Here is a 26444-nt window from a genome sequence, read left to right as displayed (position 1 = left end):
TCCTCTTTCAGTCCAGCTCTCTGCTGTGGCCCGGGAAGGCAGTGGAGGATGGCCCAAGTCCTTGGGCTCTGCACTCGCATGGGAGACCAGGAGGAATCTCCTGGCTCCTGGCTTTGGATTGGTGCAGCGCCGGCCGTAGCGGACATTTAGGGGGTAAATCAACGGAAGGAAGACCTTTCTCTCTGTCTCTCTCTCTCACTGTCTAACTCTGCCTGTCAAAAAAAAAAAATACTGCTTTGGTTTGTTTGTAATTGTGGCGGTAGAATGTCTCGGTGTCATGAAGGGACAGAGCCTAGGACTGTGCTGCCCAGGAGGGTGACGTAACCCATGGCTCAAGCCAAGAGCAGGCTGAGGCACCAGCACCAGGCCACCAGGGGGCAGCCAAGGTCTGCATAGCGCTCATGTGGATAACCCGACACTTGCCCAGGGCCTGGGGTACAGAAGACGTCAGCCATCCCCAAACCTGCGCCCCACCTGTCCTCCCTCAGCCTCCACATCCCAGGAAGTGGCCACACCAGAAACTTGAAAATCACACGTTGCCCCCCAAGACTACGTAGAGTCTGCATACTAAAAAGGACAAAGTCTTTTTTTCTTTTTTAAATATTTATTTTATTTGAAAAGCAAAGTTGAGAGAGAGGGGGAGGGAGAGAGAGAGATTGATTCTATCTGCTGGTTCATTATCCAAATAGCTGCGACAGCCAGGGTGGGGCCAGGCTGAAACCAGGAGCCAGGAACTCCATCTGGGTCTTCTTTGTGGGTGACAGTACATCCTCTGTTGTTTTCCAGGTGCAGTAGCAGGGAGCTGGATCAGAGGCAGAGTAGCAGGAACTCGAACCAGAACTCCAATATGGGACACAGGCATTGAACATGGCAGCTTAATCCAGTGCACAATGATGTGGCCCCCAGACCCTGAGTCTCCTGGCTTGACATTTGACCTCTTCCAAGTCATACCCTTCCCTGAGACATCACCCAGTCCTCAGTAGAAACCTAAAGTACGCTTGTCCATCCTGGTGGTGGTGGGGGGCAGGGGGGGGGCTCCCTGGAAGGGACAGCTAACCAACATCTGCAGCATGAGTAGGAAGAAGTCAGGGGAGGGAGGGGGAAGAGTGTGTGCAAAGGCCCTGGGACAGCCTGGTGATTGAGGATGTTCTTGGCCCAGAGAAGTGGGGAGTGGGTGAGGTCAGCTGGGTTCAGATCCTGCAGGGCCTACCAGGCTCCCAACAGGGAGTGGGGAGCAGGGGCTGGATTTAGACAGGGGAGGGACCTGGCCAGGTCTGTGTTTTAGAAAGATTGGGCCTGCTGCCAATTGGAGAAGCCTTATTGTAAGAGAGAAAACTGAGAGGCAGAGGAGGGGGCTTGTTCAGGGTCATACGAGGGTGGTGGAGCCCAGGACAGGGAGGACTAAGAAGCCAGGAGGGATCAGACAGGTGCAGTTTCCCAGGGAGGTACTGGTGTTAGCCTTCCTCTAGGTGGCAGCAAAGTCCATGGGCCTGGGGCAGCGCCCCCGACCCCACCCCACCTGCCCCCTCTTTCTCACTGGCTTCTGGTTCCCGTCTCCCTGGTGTGGGCGTGACAGGACTGCAAGCCTGGCCTCCTCATTCCGACCTCGGAGCAGCAAGAAGAGCCCCGGGTGTCAGGAGGCTCAGAGACTGGCCCTGAGCCCCGACTCCCTGCTGCTGTTGACCTTGGGCAAGTTCAAGTTCACAGAGAAAACTGCTTGCGAGAACTTGAGTCTTTGGCTTTGGCAGTGGGAGGTCTCTGAAGCCAGGTCTCTGAACTGCTGGCTCCTCACCCGTAGGGCATACGGGCTAAGATCTCGCCCAGGTTCAAGCCTCAGCCCCCGAGCCCTCAGTAGAATGAAAGGTGGACAAATAGCAGAGCTCTGGACAACCCCATCTCCTTCCTGGGCCTCCACTCTGCGTTCCCTCCTCATTCGCCCCTGTCGAGTGGAGTTGTCAGATGCAGCCCATGAGAACACACAAGGGGCAGCTCCCAGTTCGCTTAGAATTTCAAATAACCAGCCGGCGCCGCGGCTCACTAGGCTAATCCTTCGCCTGTGGCGCCGGCACACCGGGTTCTAGTCCCAGTCGGGGCGCCAGATTCTGTCCTGGTTGCCCCTCTTCCAGGCCAGCTCTCTGCTGTGGCCAGGGTGTGCAGTGGAAGATGGCCCAAGTGCTTGGGCCCTGCACCCCATGGGAGACCAGGAAAAGCACCTGGCTCCTGGCTCCTGCCATCGGATCAGCGCGGTGCACCGGCCGCAGCGCGCCAGCTGTGGTAGCCATTGGAGGGTGAACCAATGGCAAAGGAAGACCTTTCTCTCTCTCTCTCTCTCTCTCTCACTGTCCACTCTGCCTGTCAAAAAAGGAAAAAAAAAAAAAAGAATTTCAAATAACCAAAGACGAATTACAACATTTGGAGCATACACTTAGGTGACCCGTGGTTTTCCAGAATCCACATTTAACGAGGCATCTCTATTTATTCTCCTTTTATTTGACAGGCAGGGAGAGGTCTTCCATCTGCTGGTTCACTCTCCAAATACGCACAAAAGCCGGGGCTGAGTCAGGCCCAAGTCAGGAGCCAGGAACTCCATCTGGATTTCCCAAGTGGGGTGGCAGGGATCCAAGTACTTTTGAGCCATCGCCTGCTGGCTCCCAGAGTGCACATGAACAGGAAGCCCATGAGGTGGCACTCTGACGTGGGATGTGGGCGTCCCAAGTGTTGACTTCACCGCCGAGCCAAACACCGCCTCTAGGTACTTCTATCTGATATGGCAACCCTGCCACTGGACATGGCAAATGGCATTGGAACAAGAGGAGTATTTGTGCTGTCCCATACCCCAAGGTTCCCAAGGCCCCACTGTCCAGCTAGATGGAGTTCTGAGGGCCCATATTCTAACCCTTGCTCCCATGGGTCTCCCCATGATTCCTTGCTGACTCTGAGGTTTCTACCCCTCAGTAAGATCCTTGTCCCTTCTCTGGACTTCGTCATACCCCTGGGAAGTAAAAAGTAAAGGCACGATCATCCCATCACCCCAGCCAGTACGGGGATTCAGCCAAAGGAAGTGGCTTGCCCAAGCGTGCCCCGTCAGGGGAGGTGGAGCCACAGGCTGAACCCATGATATGGGTAAAGGATCGCCTGCCCGTGCTTTGTAGGAGCCCTGCTCACAGGCTGGGGTCTCCTGGGATATAGAAGGAGCCCCACACTCTGCAGCCTGGAAGCCAGATATCAAATCAGTTACACGGTCATCTCAGCTGGCTCTGGCCCTGAAGTCTCCTTCTTTCTATTTGAAAGGCAGAGTTACAGCGAGCGTGAGAGGGGGAGAGGCAGAGAGAGAGAGAGAGAGAGAGAGAGAGAGAGAGAGAGAGAGAGGTGTCTTCCATCTGCTGGTTCACTCCCTAGACAGCTGCAATGGCTGGAGCTATGCAGATCTGAATGCAGGAGCCAGGAGCTTCTTTCAGGTCTCCCACATGGGTGCAGGGGCCCAAGGACTTGCGCCATCTTCCGCTGCTTTCCCAGGCCGTAGCAGAGAGCTAGATCGGAAGTGGAGCTTCTGGGACTCGAACCAGCACCCATATGGGATGCCGGCACTGCAGGCGACTTTACCCTCTACGCCACAGAGCCAACCGCATGACATGTGCACTCTTATCATCTCTACTTCATCAATAAGCCCCAAAGGGCCAAAAGGTCCTTTCGCACAGAAAATAAGGACAAAATCCAGCACTCCAATTGAGGCCTGCCCTGGGCTTGTTTTATTTTACCATACTGCTTCCCCTACACTCTAGCTCTTGGCTACTCCTGTGATCCTAGGTAGAAAATCAATCTACAGGGGCCAGAGTTGTGGAACAGCAGGTTAAGCCGCCACCTGCAAAGCCAGCATCCCCTAGGAGCGTCAGTTTGAATCCCAGCTGTTCCACTTCTTGTCCAGCACCCTGCTAATGTGTCTGGGGAGGAAGGGGAAGATGGCCCAAGTCCTTGGGCCCCTGCTACCCATGTGAGAGACCTGGATGGAGTTCCTGGCTCCTGGCTTTGGCCTGGCCCAGGCCTGGCCATTGTGGTTATTTGGGGAGTGAACCAGCAGATGGAAGATTCTCTCTCTCTCTCTCTCTCTCTCTCTCTCTCTCTTCTTTTCTCTCTGTAACTCTGCCTTTCAAATAAATAAGTAAATTTACATATATATGTGTATATGTATGCATATATATATAAAATAAATCTCACACCATTTCTGAAGGTTAGGAATTCAAGGGTAGCTTGGCTGCATGGTTCTGATTATGATTCATAAAGTTACCATCATGAAGTCAAGCATGTTGCTCCCAAGAAGACGGACAAGCAGCAACTGTGAAAAGTTGCTCAACATCATGACCCATGAGAGTGATGCACATGGAAGCCGGTGAGAAGCTTCCCAACAGGACGGCCACAAAGACAGACGATCACTGATGTTGGTGCAGATGTGCACAAATCCGAACCTGTCGCACACTGCGAAATGCCAGGGCTGCTTTCAAAATCAGACTGGCAGTTCTTCTGGATGCTAACTATAGAGTTCCCGTACGATCCTGCAATTTCATTTCTTGGTGTAGACCCCAGAGAAATAAAATTCCATGTGCACGCACAGATTTGTCCTTAAATAGGAGAGTTGTTCATAAGAGCCAAAAAGTGGCAATTACTCAAGTGTTTATTAGCTGCCGAGTGGGGAAACCCACAGTCTTTCACACAGTGGAATATTGTCCAATCATAACAAGTCATGGAGGGGCCGGCACTTTGGCTCAGCAGGGAAAGCCTCTACCTGCAATGCCGGCATCCCATATGGGCGCTGCTTCAAGTCCTGGCTGCTCCACTTCTGATCCAGCTCTCGGCTATGGCCTGGTAAAGCAGTAGAAGATGACCCAAGTCCTTGGGCCCCTGCACCCACGTGGGAGATGAGGAAGACACTCCTGGCTCCTGGCTTCAGAGCGGCACAGCTCTGGCCATGGTGGCCATCTGGGGAGTGAACCAGCAGATGGAAGACCTCTCTCTCTCTCTCTCTCTCTCTCTCTCTCTCCTTTCTCTGTGTAACTCTGACTTTCAAATAAATAATTAAATCTTTTTTTTTTAAGGCCTGGAGGAGTGACACACAGAATAGTGCCGATAAACCTTGGGAACCTTACACTAAATGGAAGAAGCCAATGACAAAAGACCACCTGCTGTATGAGTCTGTATGAAAAATAAACAGCAGGTAACTCTAAGGAACACAGCATAGATTAGTGGTTACTAGGGAAGGGACAGGAAGAGGGAGGAAGGCAAGGATGGCTGTTACTTGGGTACAGGTGTTTTTTTTTTTTTTTTTTTTTTTTTTTTTTTTGCGGGGAGATGACCTGGAATTTGATGATGGTGATGTTGCTCACCCACGAACATCCTAAAAACCACTGAATATTGCACTTTAAATGGGTGAATTGCATGGCGTGTGGATTATATCTCAAAAAAGCTGTTACAAAAGAAAAAAAAAAAACAGGGGCCAGCATTGGGGCACATTGGTTTAAATGACAGCTTGAGACTCTGGTATTCCATATCAGAGTGCCAGGTTGGAGTCCTGGCTGCTCCGCTTCCCATCCAGCTCCCTGCTAATGCGCCTTGGAAAGCAGCAGAGGACGGCCCAAGTCCTTGGGCCCCTGGACCCATGTGGGAGACCAGGATGGAGTTCCTGGCTCTCTGCTTTAGCCTGGCCCAGCCTGGGGTGTTATAATCATTTGGGGAGTGAGCCAGTGAATGGAAGTTAGCTTTTCCCCCGCCCCCCGCCCAGCCCCGGTTGCTCTGCCTTTTAAATAAATCTTTTTAAAAATATCAGATGTGGCTGAATTCACCTGAAGACTTGATTGGAGGTTAAGGGTCTCCTTCCTCGTGGCTCAACTCCTCCCTCCCACAAGGGCTCCATCCTTGTGACCTGGGGACCAGCTCCCTCGGAGCGCGTGTCACAAGAGAGAAAGCACAGGGCTGTTCATGGCTCAGGCCTCAGAAGTTACATCGCTCCCAGCACATTTTATCTGCTAGAAGCGAGTCACTTAATATAGCTCCTCCTCCTGGAGGGCAGTGAGTGAGCACCTAGAAATCTTCCGGGCACGGCCCTGTGCCCACCGATCCCTAGCCCACGGCCTGGGTTTGCCTCTTGGGCTTGCTCCCTACATGCCGGAACCCTGCTGTCTCCTGGTCTGCAGAGAGCCTGCCCCAGGGAGAAGCTGTGTGTCCAGTCACACCTGTCTGAGCAGCGTTGAAGCAGGGGCCTCTGTCTTCCCAGGGAGCCCCTGGCCAATGAGTGGGTGCAGCTGGGGGCGTGGCTGCCCGGCTGGCACTCAACTGTGGGTCATGGCTGAGCCCCCCTCCCACCCCCGTCTCCCTTCCCCACCGTCTCTCTCCTCATTGATGTGGGAGCTGAAACAGTCTGAACACTTTCCCTACCTCATCCTGCTTCCTCCCCTTTGTTGGTTCCAGGCATTTCCTCCAATAAATCTCTTGCACTTCTAACTCTTGGCAGTGGCCTCCTGGAGGATCCAAGTGACACTGGCTCCGTTCCCCACTACACCGGGGCGGGGGCTGGGTTTCCCTGTCCTTCCTTCCCCCGCCCCACCTCTCTCGGAAGCGGGCTCTGTCCAAGGTCTTGATCTGTGCCTGGCACCCAGTAGACGCGGCAATGATTTGTTTTCGAATGAACACAGAGAGTTCTGGAGTGAGGCACCGCCCACCCTGTTCTCCTGGCACAGAGAGCCACAAGCAGCCCTCGAGTAAGCCTGGGAGTGCCAGCTCCAAGGGGCGGAGTGGGGAGGAAGGCCCCCAAGAGGGGAGCTTTGGGGGGACCCACAAAAGCGTCTCCCAGGTCCTGGGGAGGCTGTCGCTCCCTGGCTGGTTTCTCTCCTGACCTGCTGGGTGACACCCACAAGTCACTCCCCTTCTTGGGCCTCCCCCCACCCCCCACCCCACGCTGTGAGTGAGGAGCCCCACCCTGCCTGTCTCTCCAGGGAGGGGCAGGGGCTGGTCATGGCTGGGAAAAGGTGAATGAATGGGAAAGAGCGAGACACACCCAGGGACTTCTGTGGGCCTGGGCCTGGGGTCCTGACGTGGAAGCGGGAGTCACGGTATGGAGGTGGGCAGGGGGACAGACAGAGAAAGGGGAAGAGGAGAATCAGGAGAGGGGGAGGAGCGGTAACACAGAAGAGAGGGAGACACACACACACGCACACACACACGCAGGTGCACACAGAAGCAAAGTTCTAAATGGGAGGTAGAAAAAAAGGGGAGGAGGGGAGGAGGAGGAAAGGGAGGAGAAAACCGAAAGAGAAACAAAGACAAACAGGTGCAGGTTCGGGGGTTAAGAGAGGGAGGCAGAGAAATAGAAGAATTGGGAGCAAGAAGAAAAGAGAGTTTGGGGTACGGAGAATCGAGCAGAAAAATGAGAAAGAGAAATAGGGAGGGAGGGAGGGAGGGAGGAAGAGAGAGAGAGAGAGAGAGAGAGAGAGAGAACACATGGGAGAGATGGAGGAGATAGAAAGAAGGGAAGAATTAGCACCAGAGAGAGAATGAGAAAAAGAGAGACAGAGACAGAGACAGTGCCCAAAGCCAAAGGAGGCGGAGAGGTGGGGCCCGAGGGAGACAGACGGTGACAGATGGTCAGCCCCCGACCCCCCTGGGCACCCACCTCACCCCAGGTGGGTGGGGACTCAGAGGAACCCTGAGGCCGCCCTCCGTGTGCAGGGCAGGGCCCATCCTGCTGGTTCAGGCCTCTCTCTTCTCTGCTCAGGGGCCTCCGAGGGGAACCCCGGTGGCAAGCCAGGCACAGTGTCCTGTGGGCTGAGTGACGTGGCTGCCTGGGGGGAGTCTGGCCTGCCTCCCTTTGGGCCCTGGACAGGAAGAGACCCCAGAGGTCAGCTGCACTCTGTTTGTTACCACAGAGAGGAGTACAGCCCCTGGCTGCCAGTCCCATCGTCCCCACCCATGCACCACGCACGGGTGCTGTGGGGTGAAAACCCTGGGACTTGCTCTGCCCTAGGGAAGCTGCTTCCTGCCCAGTGGCAGAGAGTCTCACCCAATGTCCTGTTAAGTGACTGCTGCGATTGTGCCCATTATACAGATGAGAAAACTAAGGCTCGGAGAAGTCACGACGGCTAAACCTAGCTGGGTCTTGGAAGCTGAGTTCCTGCTCCGATACCTCCCAGCCTCTCCAGTGATGGGCAGGGCAGCGATTCAGCAAGGGTAGGCAACAATCTATAACAGGACAGAGTGACCACAATGGTGGCTGATCCCGGAGCCAGAGAGGGGCCTGCCCACCCTGCGGCTCCCGTCCCGTTCTGGTTCTGCTGCACACTTCAGCGTCCCCTCCCCAGCTCTGCCCTGACTCTGCCCCCCGCCCCCACCGCAAGAGACTCTGACAGAGACGGTGGGGGTGGGGAAGCCCTGGGCTAATGGGCAGCTGGACAGACAGACAGGTCCCTATCCCAGCCAGCCCCGCTTCCCAGCCAAGTCTCTCAGGAGCGGCATTCCCAGCCTCCAGCCCCTCTGCCTGTCACCCAAGGGTGTCGCTGCGCCTCAGTCTCTTCGTCTGCACAGTGGGAGCAAGCACACCAGCCTCCCAGGGCAGCGGCAAGCTGGTGGCCGTAACTGCTGAGCGTGGCCGGTTCCTGGTGGAGACAGCCCTGTTTCTCAAGGACACATGATGCCCGCGGGGTCCCGCAGAACCACCCCCCACCCCGGGGGGCCACTCCCTGCTCCAGAGCATCGGGCCTGCCCTGCGTTGTTCTCCAGGCCTGCTCTCTCTCCCATCTGTCAGCCCATGAGGGCTGCTGCTGGGCCAGGCCTGAGCTTAAAGTCCCAGGAAGTGGCGATCGCTGGGACATTGTCCCCTCGGCAGGTCAAGGGGATTTCTTTTTAAATATTTATGTATTTTATTTATTTAGGAGGCAGAGAGAGAGAGAGACGGGGAGGAGGGGCTCCCATTTGCTGGTTCATTCCCCCAAATGGCTGCAATAGCCAGAAACTTAATCTAGGTCTCTGGGCAGGGCCCCAAGTGCTTGAGCCACCACCTGCTGCCTCCCAGGGTGCTCATTAGAGGGTAGGTGGAATCAGGAGTGGAATTGAGACTCGAACCCTGGCACTTTGATATGGGCGGCAGGCAACCCAAGTGTCCTTGGGCCAACCCCCTGCCCCAACCAGGAGCCTTTCTAAGGGGCAGGACTGGGGCTGGGGGTGGAATGGGGGGAGGCACTTCCCAGGGTGGTCACTCCCCAGCCCTGCCTTTACTTCCTACACCCAACCTTGAAGCATTGTCCCTGGCTTTCTGCCAGCCTGAAGGTGGGTGTGGCAGCCAGCGCTGGAGACGGAGGCCCAGGACCGGTTCTGGGAGCCTCCTCCAAGCTCTGGAACCCTCTTCCCTGCCCAAGGTGACCCAGAACCCCACCCGGCACCTGGCCTTACCCCCACAGCCGAAAGCCTTGGCCCCCACAGTCCCCATCCAGGCAGGGCTGGCAGCAGGTGACTGGATGGCGCTGAGAAGGGCTGGGTGAGTGGGGGCGTGGGCCCTGCAAGTGCACTCCTCAGCCAATCAGAGGCTTGCCCGGCCGGTGGATTCGGTTACAAGGCCAAGATCACCCCATACTCCGGCCTCTTTCCTCCTCCTCCGGCAGCTCCATTCATTGGCCCCGCTGCATGGAGCCTGCTGGGCACTGCTTCCGCTCAGCTGCTGCCTCGTGGGGCAGGCATCCCAGGGGCTTTGTCTGGCCAGGATGGGCCGGGCTGGGCTGGGGGTTCTGGCGGTACTGCTGGAGGCACTAAGCTTCCTGGCGTTGGCTCCGGGGAGCTCCCCTGCTCTCCACGGGGACACCACCTCCTGCCACTTGGTCAGGTCCAGCCCTGGCAGCCCCCTGAGCTCGCTGAGCTTCCTGGGCAAGGATGCCCAGCGCCTGGCACTGTTCCACGCCCGCTGGGATGCGCACGGGAGGCTGCAGGCCTGCAGCCGGCAGGATGAACCGAAGCTCACAGCAGCGTATGGCGCCCTCTGCACTCATGAGACCACCCGGGGCTCCTTCATCCACACCCCTGGACCCGAGCTGCAGAGAGTGCTGGCCACGCTTCCATGGGAGGCCTGCCCAGGGGCAGGGGCCAGGGAGAAGCGATCGGCCAGGCAGAGCGGAACGCCTGGCGGAGGGCGCTTGCGGGTGAAGAGGGGCTGGACCGTGCCGGGCACGCTGTGGTGTGGAGTCGGGGACTCTGCTGGGAACTCCTCGGAGCTGGGTGAGTCACGGGGGCGTGGGCTGAGGGTCTGACAGGGGCCAAGTGCCCGCTTCACTCCCCTTGGCTGTGTGTCCTCGGGGGAGTGACTTGGCCACTCTGAACCTCCATTTCCTTGCCTGCAAAATGAGGGTTCCTGTGAGTCTCGTTATGGGGTGCTTAAACGAGGTGGTGGGTGGAGACGCTTTAATCCCCCTCCAAGCGAGGGGGTACACTGGGTTGAATCCAGAGTCGGCTGAGCCAATAAAACTACTACCCAAGAATAGGTTTTTACTGGGGCACGTGCCAGGAACCCCAGCCCAGCGCCCTGAAGCTGAGCCAGGAGCCCCCCCCAACCCCAGTTTCCACACCTGTAGAGATAAGGTTCCTCACCTGTAAAAATAAGGCGGCACCTCCCTCGCCGGGCTGCCATGAACTCGGGTGCGGAAAGGGCTGGGCCCACAAGAAATGCTCAGTACTGCTTGTACGGTGATCAACTCGGATAACCTTTCTACACACTCAGTACAGCTCTTCCGTGCGCATACGTTGGGGCTGGGGAGGACTCTGCACACGAGCAGGGCAGGTTGGGGGGCTGGAAACGCCTCCTCGTGCCGGTGAGAAAGGATGTGCCTGTTTGCCATACCATGAGTCCTAACCCGGGACTCCTCTCCTTGGGAGCATGAGCTTGGGGACTCTGCAGAGAGAGAGAGAGAGAGACTCCCCAGTTCCCCAGAGGGAAAGTGCTCGCGGCTGGGGGGCTGGGAATTGCCCTAACAGGGGAGGGGCTGCAGCCTGGGTGCTCTCTGCAAGCTTTGAAACTGTTGTGGATCCCCCCAGAGGGAGAGGGGTGTGCTCCGGCCCCCAGGCAGGGCATCTGTGGGAGGGCTGGGACGAGAACCAGCAACTCTGCCCTCTGGAGGCCAAAGTGGGTAGAGCTGCTGAGCCGGCGCCGGGGCCCTCCCTGCAGGGATCTTCCAGGGCCCCGATCTCTGCTGCCGGGAACATGACCGCTGTCCGCAGACCATCTCGCCCCTGCAGTACAACTATGGCCTCCGCAACTTCCGGTTCCACACCATCTCCCACTGCGACTGTGACACCAGGTTAGTGGCCTGCAGGGGGGGGCAGGGACTCTGCTTGCCAGGTCCTAGATGTGGAACCGGACGGCACGGAAGAAGATCAGCCAGCTTGGACCCCATGGTACGGGTGGGAAAGCGGAGGCCCCACGGAAAGGACTTGGGGCTCCAAGCCAACCGGCAGGTGCACGGTGCCAGCGTGGGCCTTGGGAGGAGCCGGGTGGCCCTGTGTGGCCCAGTGACCTGAATGCTTGCTCTGGGGCAGATTCCAGCAATGCCTGAGGAGCCAGGGCGACTCCATCGCCGACCTCGTGGGCGTGGCCTTCTTCAACGTGCTGGAGATCCCCTGCTTTGTGCTGGAGGAGCAGGAGGCCTGTGTGGCGTGGTACTGGTGGGGCGGGTAGGTGGCTGCTCCCTGAGTCCTTCCCCAGCCAGAGCGGGAGCCTGGGCTGCCCTCCTGGTGAGGAGCGCTGCCTGCACACCCTTCCTGGGTGTCCCCCCGCCCCAGGGTGGGAGATGGGACTGGCACAGCCTTGGTCTCCTTGTGGGGTTGGGGGGGTGCTCCTGGGAGTGGGGATTGCAGGTCACTCATGACCACCAAACGCCACCCTCCAGGTGTAGGACGTATGGCCTGGTGCCCCTGGCACGTCTGCAGCCCAGGACTCGCTACAATGCCTCCTGGAGCTCCCCAGCCTCCTCCCTGCCTCCCAGCCCCCCAAGCCCAGCCCCTACCAGACCTGCAGAGAAGCCTCACCTGCGGAAGTGGTGGCCACGGCAGAAGGGGTCCCGGCGTCTCAGCACGGCCAATGCCACAGCCCCCCAGTCCCCTGGGGCCTCCCCCAGGCCTGGTGTGGGCCGCACAGCCCAGCCTGGGACCCCTCAGCCAGGCCTCCAGAGCCCACGGGGTGAACTCAAAGGCCAGGGTGAGCTCAGAGCCTAACCTTGGGGTGTCCTGATGGGGGGGGCACTGTTCTGACCTCTGCCTATGTGTGTGTCGGGGGAAGGGCAGGAGGGCCTGCATTGCTTCTTTTCCTGTTCCAAATGCATTCCAGGGGGTGGGCATTTGGCGAAGCCATTAAGACACCCCTTAGCAATCCTGCATCCCCTATCAGAGCGCCAGGTTCCAGCCCCAGCTCTGCCTCCCATGCCAGCTCCCCGCGCATCCTGGGAGGCAGCAGGTGATGGCTCGAATCCTTGGATCCGCTGCCGCCCACGTGGGAGACTGAGACTGAGTTCCTGTCTCCTAAAGTTGGCCTGGCCAAACCCTGACAGTTGCAGACATTTGGGGAGTGAACTAGCAGATAGAAGATCTCTCTCTCTCCTCTCTCTCTCTCTCTGCCAAATAGAAATAAATAGAATTAAAAACAAAAGCCAACGCCTCCCGGGGTCTCCCAGCCTTTCCCATCAAATCGCACCGCTGTGAAAGATGCTCCTGATCCTCACTTGCCGCTGAGCCGTCCCCTGGTGCCCCAACATCCGGGCCTCCAGGCCCTGTCCTGGCAGACCCCACTCCACAGCTGCAGCTTCACACACTTCCTGTGGTCCCACAGAAGCGGCAGGCTCTCTTCCACCTCTGGGCCTTTGCCCAGTCTCTTCTCCTCTTCTTCTCCCAGCCTCAGCTGAGCAGCCGCTGCCTCCAGGAAGCCTTTCCTGACCTCCTCTCAGCACCCTGGGCTTCCTCTACAGTGGCGTGGCTGTGTGTGTGTGTGCATGTGTGTGAGGGGGGGCGGGGTGCACTCCCGAATGTGCAGCACCCAAACACAGAGCGCTTGCGACACACAGGGAGACCAGGGTTTCTCCTGGATGGTGGTGGGCATTGGTGGGGCGGCCCTGGAGGACAGGGCTCCCATGACCACCACCTGCGCACCCCAGGTGCTCAACGGGCCTGCCGCAGCTTCCGCCGCTTGGATCAGTGTCAGCTCCGGATTGGCTCCCAGGAAACCAAGTTCCAGCTGCTCAATGGGGCCCCTGGGCCCCTCTTCCACTGCAACTGCACGCGCCGGTGAGGCTGACCAGGACCCCTGGGGGTGGGGCTGACCAGCACCCCTGGGGGTGGGGCCGACCAGGATCCCTGGGGGTGGGGCCGACCAGGACCCCTGGGGGTGAGGCTGACCAGGACCCCTGGGGGTGGGGCCGACCAGGATCCCTGGGGGTGGGGCCGACCAGGACCCCTGGGGGTGGGGCTGACCAGGCCCCCTGGGGGTGGGGCTGACCAGGACCCCTGGGGCTGTGCTGCCTGCTTCCAGGCTCTGGGAAGGGGCACCCGGCTGGCAGGGCAGAGCCCCAGCCTGAGCCTGCCTCTGCCCTCAGTCTGGCGCGCTTCCTGAGGCTCCACCGCCCACCCCCGGGCACCAGCGTGCTTTGGGAACTGCTGGGCACCACCTGTTTCACGCTGGCCCCGCCACTAGGCTGTGCTGAGAGTGAAGAGTAAGTGGTGGCAGAGCCAGGAGGGACGGGGGAGGGGGGAGTTTTCCCCAGAGGGCTACATCCTCTTTGAGTGTCTGGGGCCAAGGGGGTGGGGTTCTCTGAGCACCATCATCCTCCTCCTGTCTCCTGCTGCCCCAGGTCCAGCTCTGCCGTTGGCCTATGGGGGTCGCATCTTGGCCCTGTCATGTAGTTCCCGGTTGCCGTCGATAAGTTGATTGACTTTTCAGAGCCTTTATTCCCTTGTCTGTAAAATGGGTACAGGAAGTGGCCGAGGCCATGGCCCCCGGGGACATGACACTACTCAAGGCCTGACTCACGCACAGGAAAATGGCCACGGCTTGTTCCTAATCCACAACCTCAATTGGATTCTGGTTTTCAAAGCCAGCATCTCGTGGCCTATTTCACAGGGGGAGAAACTGAGGCCCAGATTGGCTCTGGTTTCCACAGCCGGCTCGTGGCAGGACTTGGGCCTCTGGGTACCGGCCCAGGTTTATTACGCCCCCTTCTAGGCATAACCCAGCCTCCCCCTTCTCCCACCATGCCTTGCAGGTGATTCTGGCCCCAGTCCTGCTGCTCTCTGGGCCGGCTCCCTTGCCTGTCTGCAGAGCAGGGCGACATCCTGGCCAGCGCCCTGACCACCCGCTCCCCTCCCCTCTGTCCCCACAGCTGTGCCAGGGACCCCAGGGCCATCAAGGTGTCAGCTCGGCATCTTCGGCGGCTTCGGCTTAAGCTCCAGGATGAAGACCCAGCGGCAGGGCAGCCATGGCCGTCAGAGCCCCCAGGGGCTCCCGTTTCATTCTATGAGCAGTGCTTGCAGCTAACCCAGGCGGCCTGGGAGACCCAACGGGCAGCACGAGGTCCCGAGCCAATGACCCCAGCTCCAGCTCTCCCGGGCACCAGACTGGGCATCGCCCCTGGCTTTGCCAGGCCTTGGGAGTCCCGGCCTCCTCCCCATGAGTTAGAATGAAGCATGGCAGAGGACATGCCAACAGCCTGGAGGCTGGCTGTGGCGGAACCCAAGGCCCAAATGCTGGACCGTGTCTCCCACTGTGCTGGGTGACACCGAGCTAGTCACATAACCCCTCTGTGCCTGCACGTCGTGTTCAGGAGGCTCCCTCTGATTCCCTGGGCTTAGACCCCGCCAGGGGATTTCACATCCCGTTGGGGAGGGGATACCTTATTGCAGTCGCCCCAGGAGGTGTCGGGGTACCTGCTCACTCTTGTAGCACAATTAATACATCTCAAGGATCGGCCTAGGGGAGCCCCAGCACACGGCAGCTGAGGCCCAAGGCAGCAAGTGAGGATATTAGGGTTGTCTCAGAATGGCTTACATCTGAATCCAGGAACGCACGCCTGACTCTAGGGGGCGCTGGAGAGGCCTTCCCAACTCCCCTCTTCCCAGGGAGGCCCCCTGTTTTCAACACTCCCTCGCTCAGCCGCCCTGGCCGGTTCTCTCTGCCCTCAGCCTACATTCAAACCTCCTCCTCGCCTTTGCACCAGGGACCTCCCCGCCACTTCTCTGAGAAAGGGAGTCTTAGACAGGAGCTACCTCATAAGGTTGTTGAAGATTCAATAGGCAAGCAGTGTTTAACACCTAGTAACTGTTCCTCCCCTTCAGCACACAGCCAGTCTGTGCGTTGCTGTCTGATCTTAACTTTTGGAGGCCTCAGTTTGCTCGCCTGGAAAATGGGTCTAAGAATGGCACTGAACCTGCAAGGCTACGGTGCAGATGAAAAAAAAAAAATGATACAAATGCCCCCAGGCGGCTGGTGCCTACTGAGTGTGAATTCTGTCCTGGCCTGCCTCTGCAGTCCTGCCTCTGACGACCCCGGTGCCCAGACTGCTAACAAGGCAGGCAGCAGGTGGGAGAGAACTGGAGAATTTAATTCCTAATGAGTGACCTCCAGGACCCAGTCGTCTGCCCAAGCTCCCCACCACCACCCCAGATGGGGGCCCAGACAGGGCTTGGCTGATTGTCACAGTTTGAGGGGCCGGGACTGAGATCTGGGGGACCCCAGTGAGCTTCCCTGGGCCAGGACAGTGTGACAGGAACAGATGCAGCTGGTGCAACAGCAGGAGAGAGACGAGTGGGATTGCAAAGGATTGTGGCAGAGTGGGGGCCGCCTGGGCCCATCCATCCAGTCCGCCCTCAGGGCCCCAGGCCTCCTTCCTCCAGCCCCTGCTGGCCCTGGGGGCTGGGAGACAGGCTGGCAGGGGCCGAGGCCTCCCGCTCAGGTCCCCAAGGGCCGCCGCCACCCGGGTCTACGGTCTCCAGCCGCAAGGCGGGTAGCAGGCCCAGGCTTCGAGGCACAGCTGGTGGGAAGGCCCAGGAGCCAGGCAGCCCAGAAGGCCCCTCCTCGCAGCTGCCCTGGCTGCTGCCACTGTTGCCCCTGTCGGGGGTACCCCGAGACAGCCGGCGGCTCTGGGGCGAGGGGCTCCGGCTGGCAGCACGGCGCTCGCGGGACGAGGGTCGGAGAGCGAGGCCGGGGAAACGGGCCAGGCCTGGGCTGCGGCTGCGATGTCGCTTGGACTTGCCAGGGCTGGGGCTGCGGGACTTGGGTGCAAGCAGCTCCAGGGTGCTGTCGTCCTCACCCTCTGAGCTGGTGCCCGAGCTGTCGGTGCTGCTGCTGGCCAGCTCCGAGGTAGGCAGCGAGATCTGGGGGCAAGTGCCGGTCATCGGGGTGCCCAGCCCAACCCGGGACCCTGCAGGTTGGCTTTTTTTTTTTTTTTTTTTTTTTTTTTTTTTTGTTACCTGGAAGGGTTCCGTGACACCGATGAGGATGCTGTGGTGATGGCTATAATAACCCAGGATGAAATCTCCATGGCCCTTCGGCAATGATTCCTCACTGAACGTCACCTGGTGGGCCCAGGGGTGCAGACCCAAGGGGGGGTTAGGTGGGCAGCCTCAGGACACGGCTGAGCTGAGTCCTGAGGTTCCCCAGACCAAAGGGACTCTCCCACCCGACCCCAACTCTGCTGCTCCTTCAAGTACCTGGTAGACACTGCCGTCCACGTCCTCATGTTTGGCCCAGACATAAGCCACGTAGTCCTTGCAGTGGCGAAAACCCACCTGGAGCGTGAGGAATCAGGGCGTGACACCCTCCTGCCCTGCCCCGCCCCTCCCCGGTCAGTGCCTGATCCCAACAGCTTCCAGGTGCGGCATCATAAAACCCGGGTCAAGTCACGTGCTCCTCCCGGCCCGTGGCCTCCCCGACGCCCAGATCCCACTCGCCCTACTCACCCGGTACAAGCCGATCCAGTCCCAGGAGCTGCGGGCGAACACGGTCTCCACGCGGTACCGCACCACAGCCTGCTCCGGCCGCACCCACTCATCTGCCACCTCCAGCCGCACCAGTGGCATGTCGTCCCTGAAGGCAAACTGCCCGGGCGAGGCAAGGGGGCCTGCATCAGGGGTCTCCCTCTAGCACGCCATGCACCTAGGGACTCTGGGGACTGAGTCTTCACAGACCAGCCCAGGGCTCCTTCTGCCCCTAGGAAGTGAGTGGAACGCAGCCCTGTAGCCAGCGTACCTCGGATTTGGCCCTGGCTCTGCCTTTGACAGGTTATACAACCCTGGATGAGTACCAAGGCTTCTGAATGCCAGCCAGGGCCCTTGCCTGCAAACTCATGGGCTCCCTAACTCTTGGGGTTGCTCTGCAGATTCAGGGAGGTGCCATTTGTAAAGCGTCCCAGGGGCCGGCACTGCGGTGTAGTAAGTAAGGCTGCAACTTGCAGCGCCGGCATCCTATACGGGCGCCGGTTCGTGTCCCGGCTGCTCCTCTTCTGATCCAGCTCTCTGCTATGGCCTGGGAAAGCAGTAGAAGTGCTTGGGCCCCTGCACCTGCGTGGGAGACCTGGAAGAAGCTCCTGGCTCCTGGCTTTGGATCGGCCCAGCTTTGGTTGTTGCAGCCATTTGGGGAGTGAACCAGTGGATGGACTCTGTATCTCTGTCTCTCCCTCTCCCAGTCTGTAATTCTACCTCTCAAATAAATAAATCAAATCTTAAAAAAAAATAATAGGCTGGCGCCGTGGCTCACTAGGCTAATCCTCCGCCTTGCGGCGCCGGCACACTGGGTTCTAGTCCCAGTCGGGGTGCCGGATTCTATCCCGGTTGCCCCTCTTCCAGGCCAGCTCTCTGCTGTGGCCAGGGAGTGCAGTGGAGGATGGCCCAAGTGCTTGGGCCCTGCACCTGCATGGGAGACCAGGAGAGGCACCTGGCTCCTGGCTTCGGATCAGTGCGGTGCCCCGGCCGCAGTGTGCCGGTCGCAGAGGCCATTGGAGGGTGAACCAACGGCAAAGGAGGACCTTTCTGTCTGTCTGTCTCTCTCTCACTGTCCACTCTGCCTGTCAAAAAATAAATAAATAATAAAGCATCCCATAAACTTCCCAGCATAGCAGCACGTGCTCAAGACGTGATCTCCCTTAAATGCTGGTGAGGGAGACAGGTAGAGGCCTAACATGTCCTGGGCATCCTGGGCTAAGCTGTGCACCACTGAGCGTGCCTGAATGAGAGATCAGAGGCCTCAGTTCATTTCTAGGCCCTGCCATTAGGCTGCTCTGTGACCCCAGACAAGGCCCTGGCCATCTCAAGCCTCAGTGTCCCCATCTGAATAAGGGGCCGTAACGATTGCTGGGTCGGCAGCGCATAAAACCTAATGATAGGCTGGCGCCGCGGCTCACTAGGCTAATCCTCCGCCTTGCGGCGCTGGCACACCGGGTTCTAGTCCTGGTTGGGGCGCCGGATTCTGTCCCGGTTGCCCCTCTTCCAGACCAGCTCTCTGCTGTGGCCAGGGAGTGCAGTGGAGGATGGCCCAAGTGCTTGGGCCCTGCACCCCATGGGAGACCAGGAGAAGCACCTGGCTCCTGCCATCGGATCAGCGCGGTGCACCGGTCGCAGCGCGCGGGCCGCGGCGGCCATTGGAGGGTGAACCAATGGCAAAGGAAGACCTTTCTCTCTGTCTCTCCCTCTCACTGTCCACTCTGCCTGTCAAAAATTAAAAAAAAACAAAAAAACAAAAAAAACAACAAACTAATGATAGCCACAAGTATCGAGGACCAACCCAGGTGGATTGAACAGGGCGTTACCTACAGGAGTGGCAGGTGGCCAGGGTACTGGCTCCACCTGTGTTCCCCGGGCAGGCAGGCGGCTCAGGTGTTGCCTGCAGCCTGGGGCCCTTGCTCAATTGTTTATCAGGTTTCAGGTTTCTCTCCCACAGCTTCTGAGCCAAGCTGCTCCAGAAGAAACTGGGACATGCTCTCTCGGCCCCTGGATCCCTAACAGCAACATCCGGCCAAGGGCAGAGCCTTGGAGATGGCCTCCAAGGTCTTAGCAGGGAGTCCTGTTCTGACTGCATTGTCTTGGGTGAGCAACCTGCGTTCCCTGAGTCTCAGTTTCTCTCTCCAGTAACACACAGAGGGGGAATTTAGGACACTTCAGGCCCATGGAGCCGTTCAAAGGGATGACAACAGGCAAAATGCTCTCCACAGGGCCTGCCGTGCCGGAGGTACTCAGCAGGTAATGTGTGGAGGGACAGGGTTCTGGGCGAGAAAGGGGCGATTCTCCAGGCAGCACCCCTGCCTGAGGGTTAAAACAAGCCCGAGCCCTTCATCAAAGGTCACGGCTGGCCAGGCACAGACAGATCTCCTCTCCCAGCTGAAAACATTGGCTGATGGCCCCACCGACTTGACCATGTGACCAAGTGACCGGGAAAAACATCCTCCCCCTGGAAGGGTTCCTTCTTATCCACCCAAGAAATCCGGAGAGCCCAGAGTTGGGTTTTGGGGCTGGCAAGATGGGATCGCCACCACTCCGCCACTGCTGAGCCTGCGTGGGACTTGGAGCAAGCGCCTACCCCAGCAGGAGCCTCAGATTTCAATTCCAGGATTTCTCCTTTGTAACTCTGGCAACCGGGGAACTCAGTCCTAATACAGTGCTAAGTTATAGTAGCTGCTTAGAGGTTAGCTTTGTAATGGCTAGATCTCTGCTTTCCCCCTTCTCATCGCTAATCATCATCCTCAGAATGCCTGGCACACGGGAACACAGGAAATAGTAGGTATATATAAACAATGAATGAACTTGAAGCGAGGTTATATGGGGTTTGAGGAAGTGTTACAGTTTTGCTAGTCTCATTATGTTTGCTGAATTGCAACATCATGTGCCCTAACCTTTTCTTGAAATAAGGGTAATAGAGGTGAATGAAAAAAAGGCATGAGCTATGGGCACTGTGGCGTAGCAGGTTAAGCCACCACCTGCTGTGCCAGCATCCCATATGGGCACTGGTTCGAGTCCCGGCTGCTCCACTTCCGATCCAGCTCTCTGCTGTGGCCTAGGAAAGCAGAAGATGGCCCAGGTGCTTGGGCCCCTGCACCCACGTGGGAGACCTGGAAGAAGCTCCTGGCTCCTGGCTTCAGATTGGCTCAGCTCTGGCTGTTGTGGCCATTTGGGGAGTGAACCAGTGGATGGAAGATTGATTCTCTCTCTGTCTCTCTCTGTCTCTCTGAAACTCGGACTTTCTAATAAAATAAGTAATTTTTAAAAAAAGTTCAATGCTTAAAAAAAAAAGGCATGAGTTCTGAGATTGGACTGGCTCAGGTTCAAACCCCACTCTTCCTCTCGGTAGCTGTGTGACTCTGGGCAAATGTTGCTGTGTCTCTGAGCCAAGTCCCTGGGTCTCACTTGGTTATGGCAAACAGCTGCCGCTCGGAGCAGGTGCAGGGGTTCCTGGTGGGCAGTGGGGTGCTGTACTGGGCTCGGGGTGTCATAAAAAGCCAATGCCAACACTCACATGCAGGATGAACTGGGCAGCCACGGGCTTGTGGTCGCTGACTGTGTATTCCATGTGGCTGCGGTAACTGTGCTGGGTCACCTGCAGCCGGTGGCTCTCCCGTCCCGACGGGCTGGGCCCCCCGCCTGGAGCCTTCACCTTCCACAAGATCCGGTCGGTCCAGGCCGGCTTCCGCTTCTTGGCACTGCAGTGGGCGGGGCAGCCCGAGTTTCAGGGGTCGAGGGTTAAGGCCCAACCCCCAGCCTTGCCTTCTGTCTGGTCTCGATCTCTCAAGACCTTACCACCTCCACGCCATCCCTGCTGAGCTCACCTGGTATCATATTTATTGGTACCCACATCGAACTTGAAGGTGGGAGCGAAGTTGAGGGGTCCCTCCTGGAAGCCTTTCAGGATAGGCCAGGTGTTCTTGGCCATGTTGAGCTGGGGGAAGAGCGAGTCCAGAAAGACCAAGTTGTACAGAAGCCTGGGCCCTTGGGTTCCCAGGGAGGGGTCAGGGCAGGTGAGGGTAGGGGAGTCCTGGGCATGCTTGGGGTGCTTGGGGGATGGGGAAGGGCTGGGATCCTCCACCTGGTCCTTCTCCCAGAGCTGATGGAGCTGGTCGCTGTCGATGGCGAACTTGACAAAGTGCAGGTCATAGCTCTCAATGCGGAAGTTCAGGTCCCCAAACCAGAACACGAGGCTGTTCGGGAGTGAGAGGGTTAAGTGGGTCCCGGTGGAGGTGGGAGGAAGGATCCTCCCTGGCGCCCATCCACCCCGACAGCACTGGCACCCCTAGAAATGCTTGCGGGTGGGCAGGGTGCTGACGCCTGAGTCCTCAGCCAGCCAGAGAAGCAGAGGGCAGTGAAGGGGCTGGGTCTCCAAGAAATTGGGTTCAACCTCCAGCGAGGCCCCGGCCCGTCGGCAAAGCTCCACCCCGCAGGCTCCGCCCCTCTTCGTCTACCAGCACGCGCGCCCTCACCCACCTGTAGTCTGGGGCGGGTGTCGCGCACTCCCACAGGCCCCGCCCCTTTTCATCAACCTGCAGTCGTGCCCCCCACCTGTGGTCTAGGGCTGCTGTCACTCACCCTCATCGGCCCCGCCCCTCTTCATCAACCTGCAGTCGTGCCCCCACCTGTAGGCTGGGGCTGCTGTCGCTCACCCTCACGGGCCCCGCCCCTCTCCTCCGAGACGGGCGCGGAGCCGCTCTCCCAAGCCCCGCCCAGCCCGTACTCGTGGTCCAGGATGCCGTGGGCGCCGGGGCCCTGGAACTGCTGCAGGCTGAGGATGGTCTGGAAGTTGTCCTTGCGCTGCTCCGCCTTGTCCATGTGCGCGGGCAGGTGGCAGTTCAGGAAGCAGAGCATGTGCCCGAAGGCCGCCAGGCGCACGCTCACGCCTCCCTTGTTACCCTGGGAAGGCGGGGGTGAATGAGTAGGGGGCGGGTCAGGGGGCTGGGCTTAGGCCGGGAGGAGGGCGGAGTGGGAAAGAGGGAAGGGTCTGGAGACTTGGGCGGGGCTTGGACGGGGCAGGTCGCAAGGTGGTGCCTGGAGTGCGCAGGGCGGGGACCTTGCAGGGTGCGAGTGCAGGTGCGGGGGGACTGGCGAAGCACTCCTGGGCCCGTTCGCACTCTCACCCAGTAGCCTCCGAGGCCAGTGCGCGTGCAGTCGGTCTGCACGTCCCGCAGGAAGGGCAGGTGGTAGTACTTGGCGAACAGCAGCAAGATGACGCCCTGCATCCTCACGGTACTCACCTGCGGCGGCGGGAGGCGGGGGCTGGGGGCGCCGGCTCCACCCCGCTCTCCCCGCCGCCGCCGCACCCTGTCCTTTAGGTCTGGGTGGGGAACCCAGCGTTGGGGGGGGGTCTGTCCGGAGGGTGAGGGCCGCCTTACCAGCACGAAGTTGAATGGCCCCAGCGCGTCCATGAAGAGCTCGCTCCACTGGTCCGTGAAGAGAGCGTCCTTGAGCCGCTTGTTGATCATGGAGTTCACCTCCTGCAATCTGGGGGAGGCGAGGTGGGGCTGCCATCGGATTGGAAGGGGTTTCCTAGAAGCCCCTGCTATGGGCGAGGAGCTAGGGGAGGCTCCAGGGGCTGGGGGGGGGGTGCCCACGCACCCTGGCCCCTCACCCTATGGCGATCATGTCCGCACCATCACTGTCATCGCCGCCGCCCAGGTGGAGGAGGGACGTGACGTCATCGGGGGGCATGGCTGTGCCCACGTTCCAAGTGACCACAGTGATCCTGGAGACAGGGCCATGGGAGAGCTTACTCCTGGGCTCCACTCCTACTCCCTCAATTTCCCTCTACCGAGCAGTCCACGGGGGAGACCAACCAAGGAGGGGACAGATCCCCTTAGATGGGGACCCAGGCTTTTGAGGGTCCCAAAGCAAACCCAGCACTCCCCTCCTCCCAACCAAGGACTCTTCCTTGGGGAGGCAAGCTGAGTCAGAACCGGCCAGCCACCCCAGAAGTGGGGCTCGGCTCAGAGCTCAAGCCCCAGCAACCTTGCTCAGGAAGAAGGCCCTCACCGGAACCCGGGGTCGCTCTTGCAGGTTGGCTGAGCTGACCAAGAGGCAGATGGCGAGATGGCTGTGGAAGGGGAGGTGGAGACTGGAGCCGGCGCTTCTTGGGTCTGGAGGACGGGGTTTGGGCACCTGCTAGGTGCCACACTCTGGGTGCCAGGCCTAGGGAGGGCTGTGTCAGGGGCTGGGGGCACATAGGAGGCACGGTTGGGGGAGCGGCTAGGGGAGCGGCTGGGAGACCGGGGTGGCTTGGGCAGAGGCGGGGGCACAGACTGGCCTGAGAGTGTCCCCGGCCGGAAGGTGGGGGACAGAAGTCCGGGAGAGCGGGTCCCAGGTTCTGCAGAGCCCTGGACCGCATCCAAGGGCAAGGTCTGCGGCGGCCGTGGCAGGACGGGACCTTCGGGGCTGCTGCGGGAGGCCTCGGGCCGGGCTCGGAAGGAGGGTGAGAGCCGGGGGTCTGGGGAGGGCACAGGACTGGTGGCCTGAGCTGGGGACTGAAGACGCCCCTCAGAAGGCGGGGTCAGCCTAGGGGCTGAGGCATCTCTGGGTCTGGCTGGGGTCCACCCTGGTGCCGGAGCCAGGGCCTGCTCCTGGGGAGGTGACAGAACGGGACTGGACACTGGAGAGGGTTTGGGAGGGACCTGTCGGGGCTGCTCGTGAGCAGCCACAGCCAGGCTCAGGCCTGAGGCTGCCAGCGCTGGCTTGGGTCTCATGGAGGTGGGTGACACCTGTTTCTGGTCCCTGGAAGCTGGAGCCGGACTGGGCCCCAGGGTGGCTGGCGGAGGCTTCGGGCCAGCCGAGGCAGAGACGACCAGCTGCCCTAGAGACGCTGGAGCCGGGACTGAGCCCGCGGGCACCGGGGGAAGGCTTGGTCCAGTGGAGGCAGACATCTGCAGCTGGCCTACAGATGCTGGGGCTAGGCTGGGGCTGCGGTGGGCGGGTGCGGTTTTCTGTCCTCCAGGGGTAAGGGGAGGGCGGGCAGACTCCAGAGCCAGCCTTGGTGCCTCAGGGGAAGGTGACAGAACTGCTCGCGGTCCCACAGGTGCCAGGGCCACCCTTGGTTCCAAGACTGCTGTATCCTTGGCTGAGAGCTGAAAACCACAGGCCACCTTGTAGAGGACACATTAAAGGCTCAGGGTGACCCTAAGCAGGGAGTTGGGCCCAGGTTTCTATGGAGACCCTGGCAGACCCCATCCAGCTAAGAAAGACACATTTTTCCAAGGAAAGTCCTTCCTATTATCTCACCCCAGCCCATGCTGCTGCGGGTCAGCTTCTGTCCTGGAGCAGACAGGACACAAAGCCCTAACCCCACCTCCTTCAAGTCGAAAACCCCTTTCTCAGATGGGCAAACTGAGACCCCGACTGGGATGAGGCAGAGTGTGGGTCTGAACTTGAGGTTCTCCCTGTCTAGCTTTCCCAGGCAACTCTCCCACTCCAGTCTCTGCAGCTCCTCCATGCCCAGGGGCCACTGACCCCCACCAGGCCCCCTGCCCCAGGTCTGCCCACACTGGCGCACTGGATCCAGCCGGGGAAACACTTCTTCCTCCTCCACAGGGCCCACAGACCCTCTGAACATCCCCAGACTCATTGCCAGGCGGATGACCCTCCCCCAAGGGCCTCAGTTTCCCTGTCTGTAAGACAAAGGGGCTGGGTGAAGGGTCCCTGGCCACACCACATTCGAGGGGAGGGGTGTTTCTCTGTCTCCTATTCTCTACCCCGTTACGAGAATTCCACCCAGCTCCATGGAACCAGCCATCCTCCCCAGGTACAGTTGTAACACCAAGATCAAGTTCGGGATTCCAAGTTGATCCTGCTGTCCCACCTCCCTGCCCTCTGCCATCTCCCCTGGGAGCAGGTGGAGCCCCCTGCTAGCACCTCTTTCTCCATTCTTCCCAGATTTCAGATGCCCGCTGCCCGCAGAAGAAAGCGCCCTTTGCCGTGGCCCAGAGGAAGGTCTATCCTCGCCCCAGGGTGGCCCCATCCCTGCCTCCAGAGACGCAGCTGTGTCTCTGTCCCGTGTCCTTCTCGCTTCAGGGAACCCGAAACTCTGCTTCCACCTCCAACTCAGCTCCCCAAACTCAGCTCAGGGAGGCTGCATTCTTGTCTCCAAGAGTCCCGCTGTGTGCCCCCTCCCCCCCCACCCCACTGCACCGCCCCAGCACCAACAACTTAGACATCCCAGATGTCACAGTCCTCGTCTTCAGAGACAAGCCCTCTCATTTTGCAAGGGCTCAGAGAGGATGAGCGACTTGCCCAAGGTCACACAGCATGGGCTGGAGCACAGCTGGATCCCCCGATGCCCCAGTCCAGGGCTGTCCTGGAGGCTCCTGGAGATGGTGCACTCCATCTCTCCTGCGCATCCTATTACTACCCCTCAGCTCCCAGGGTGCCCTCTGTACCAGCCTCTGCCTGGTGGGCGGAAGAGGGAGCCAGCCCCTCAGTTGGGGGCACCAGGGTGCCTGCAGTGTTTGTGTGTGGGGGTGTGGGGCCAGGGATCAGGAATGGGGGAGCTGGGTTTTAGCAGTCTTACCTTGGAGGGTGCCCCAGTTTGGGAAACCCCGTGGGGCACAGACAGGGAGCCCAGGGCAGCCCGGGCCCCCGGCCTCCTGCTGCTACCAACGCCCTGGCCCTCCATGTCTGCAGCCCCCGGCAGCCCGGCTCCCTCGGGCTCTGGCCCCAGCTCCTCGGCTCCCGGGAACCAGTGATGTCATCAGCCGTTTCAACCTGCTGAGAATTTAAAGGCACAGGCACCCGCTTCCTAGCCTGGAGGTGGCCAGGGCAAGGTGGCTACCCCCTGGGAGCCCTTAAACTGGCCGCTGAGGCTGCGATGGGCATGGGAGGTGGGAGACAGGGAGAGGGTGCCCGTCGGCTTGGAGCAGGTTCCGACTGGAAGCAGAAGGGAAGCTCTCTGCCCCCACCTTCCTGCTGGTAGGCTGGCCAGGCCTGGCTCCAGGGAGGGGCATGGCCTTTCCTGCAGGTAAGGCAGGGACAGGTGTTGCAGAAGCTGTCACCCTCTGTGGGGCCTCAGAGACACCTGACTCCTGATCTGATCCCGTGGCCTGGCTGACTGACTCCCTCCCAGCTCAGGGCGTGCCTTGGCTCCCACCCTTGCCCCATTTTTCAGGCTTTGGTGCCACCTGCCTCTCCCCACCCCCATTTCCCAGACCCCTGACCCCTGACCCTATATCTCCCCCATCCCAGAGCCAGGCACTCGGGCTCCAGCCCCACCTCAGCAATGCCTTCCTCCTCTGCAGATACCTCCGTGCCCCCAGATGCCCCCACAGCCAGGCTCAGCGCCTCTACTCAGCGGGTGTGGTGTGGGAGGAGGGGACTTGTTCAAGGTCACCCAGGGAACTGGCAGGGTCTCGGGAGTTTCGATGACCCTAGACCAGCGTGAGCAAATTCCGATAGCTGGGTGAAGGGAACCAGGGTGGAGAAGC

General features: G+C 59.6%; 2 protein-coding genes and 1 long non-coding RNA gene across 5 annotated transcripts; 2 read left to right on the top strand and 1 right to left on the bottom strand.

The window, feature by feature from the left end:
* Positions 1-675: 675 nt before the first annotated feature.
* LOC138847381 (uncharacterized) lies at positions 676-5147 on the top strand. Its single transcript, XR_011385155.1, has 2 exons — positions 676-992; positions 5091-5147. It is a non-coding gene; the product is annotated as an uncharacterized lncRNA (long non-coding RNA).
* Positions 5148-9589: 4442 nt separating this feature from the next.
* On the top strand, positions 9590-15489 carry PLA2G3 (phospholipase A2 group III). The gene is made up of 7 exons (XM_002719711.5): positions 9590-10248; positions 11192-11324; positions 11563-11697; positions 11913-12220; positions 13170-13299; positions 13608-13724; positions 14391-15489. Exons 1-7 carry the CDS (start codon positions 9741-9743, stop codon positions 14689-14691), a joined length of 1632 nt encoding a protein of 543 aa, XP_002719757.3. The 5' UTR covers positions 9590-9740; the 3' UTR covers positions 14692-15489.
* Positions 15490-15587: 98 nt separating this feature from the next.
* On the bottom strand, positions 15588-25714 carry INPP5J (inositol polyphosphate-5-phosphatase J). 3 transcript variants are annotated; one of them, XM_051826528.2, is made up of 13 exons: positions 25535-25714; positions 23011-24095; positions 22610-22723; positions 22374-22482; positions 22119-22235; positions 21719-21894; positions 21077-21188; positions 20820-20929; positions 20510-20693; positions 16966-17103; positions 16717-16794; positions 16477-16581; positions 15588-16380 (listed from the first exon to the last, which is right to left on the bottom strand). In XM_051826528.2, exons 1-13 carry the CDS (start codon positions 25637-25639, stop codon positions 15874-15876), a joined length of 2940 nt encoding a protein of 979 aa, XP_051682488.2. In that variant the 5' UTR covers positions 25640-25714; the 3' UTR covers positions 15588-15873. The 3 variants fall into 3 exon arrangements, with proteins under 3 accessions (XP_051682488.2, XP_051682489.1, XP_069921939.1); XM_051826529.2 differs by having other exon boundaries at positions 23011-23071; positions 25535-25553; XM_070065838.1 differs by lacking the exons at positions 23011-24095; positions 25535-25714 and having other exon boundaries at positions 22632-22724.
* Positions 25715-26444: the final 730 nt, after the last annotated feature.

The sequence above is a fragment of the Oryctolagus cuniculus genome, chromosome 21 (genome assembly GCF_964237555.1).
Source record: "Oryctolagus cuniculus chromosome 21, mOryCun1.1, whole genome shotgun sequence".
Classification (NCBI taxonomy): domain Eukaryota; kingdom Metazoa; phylum Chordata; class Mammalia; order Lagomorpha; family Leporidae; genus Oryctolagus; species Oryctolagus cuniculus.
The sequence above is the reverse complement of the archived record's forward strand: the minus strand, read 5'-3'. Positions and strand labels throughout refer to the sequence as shown.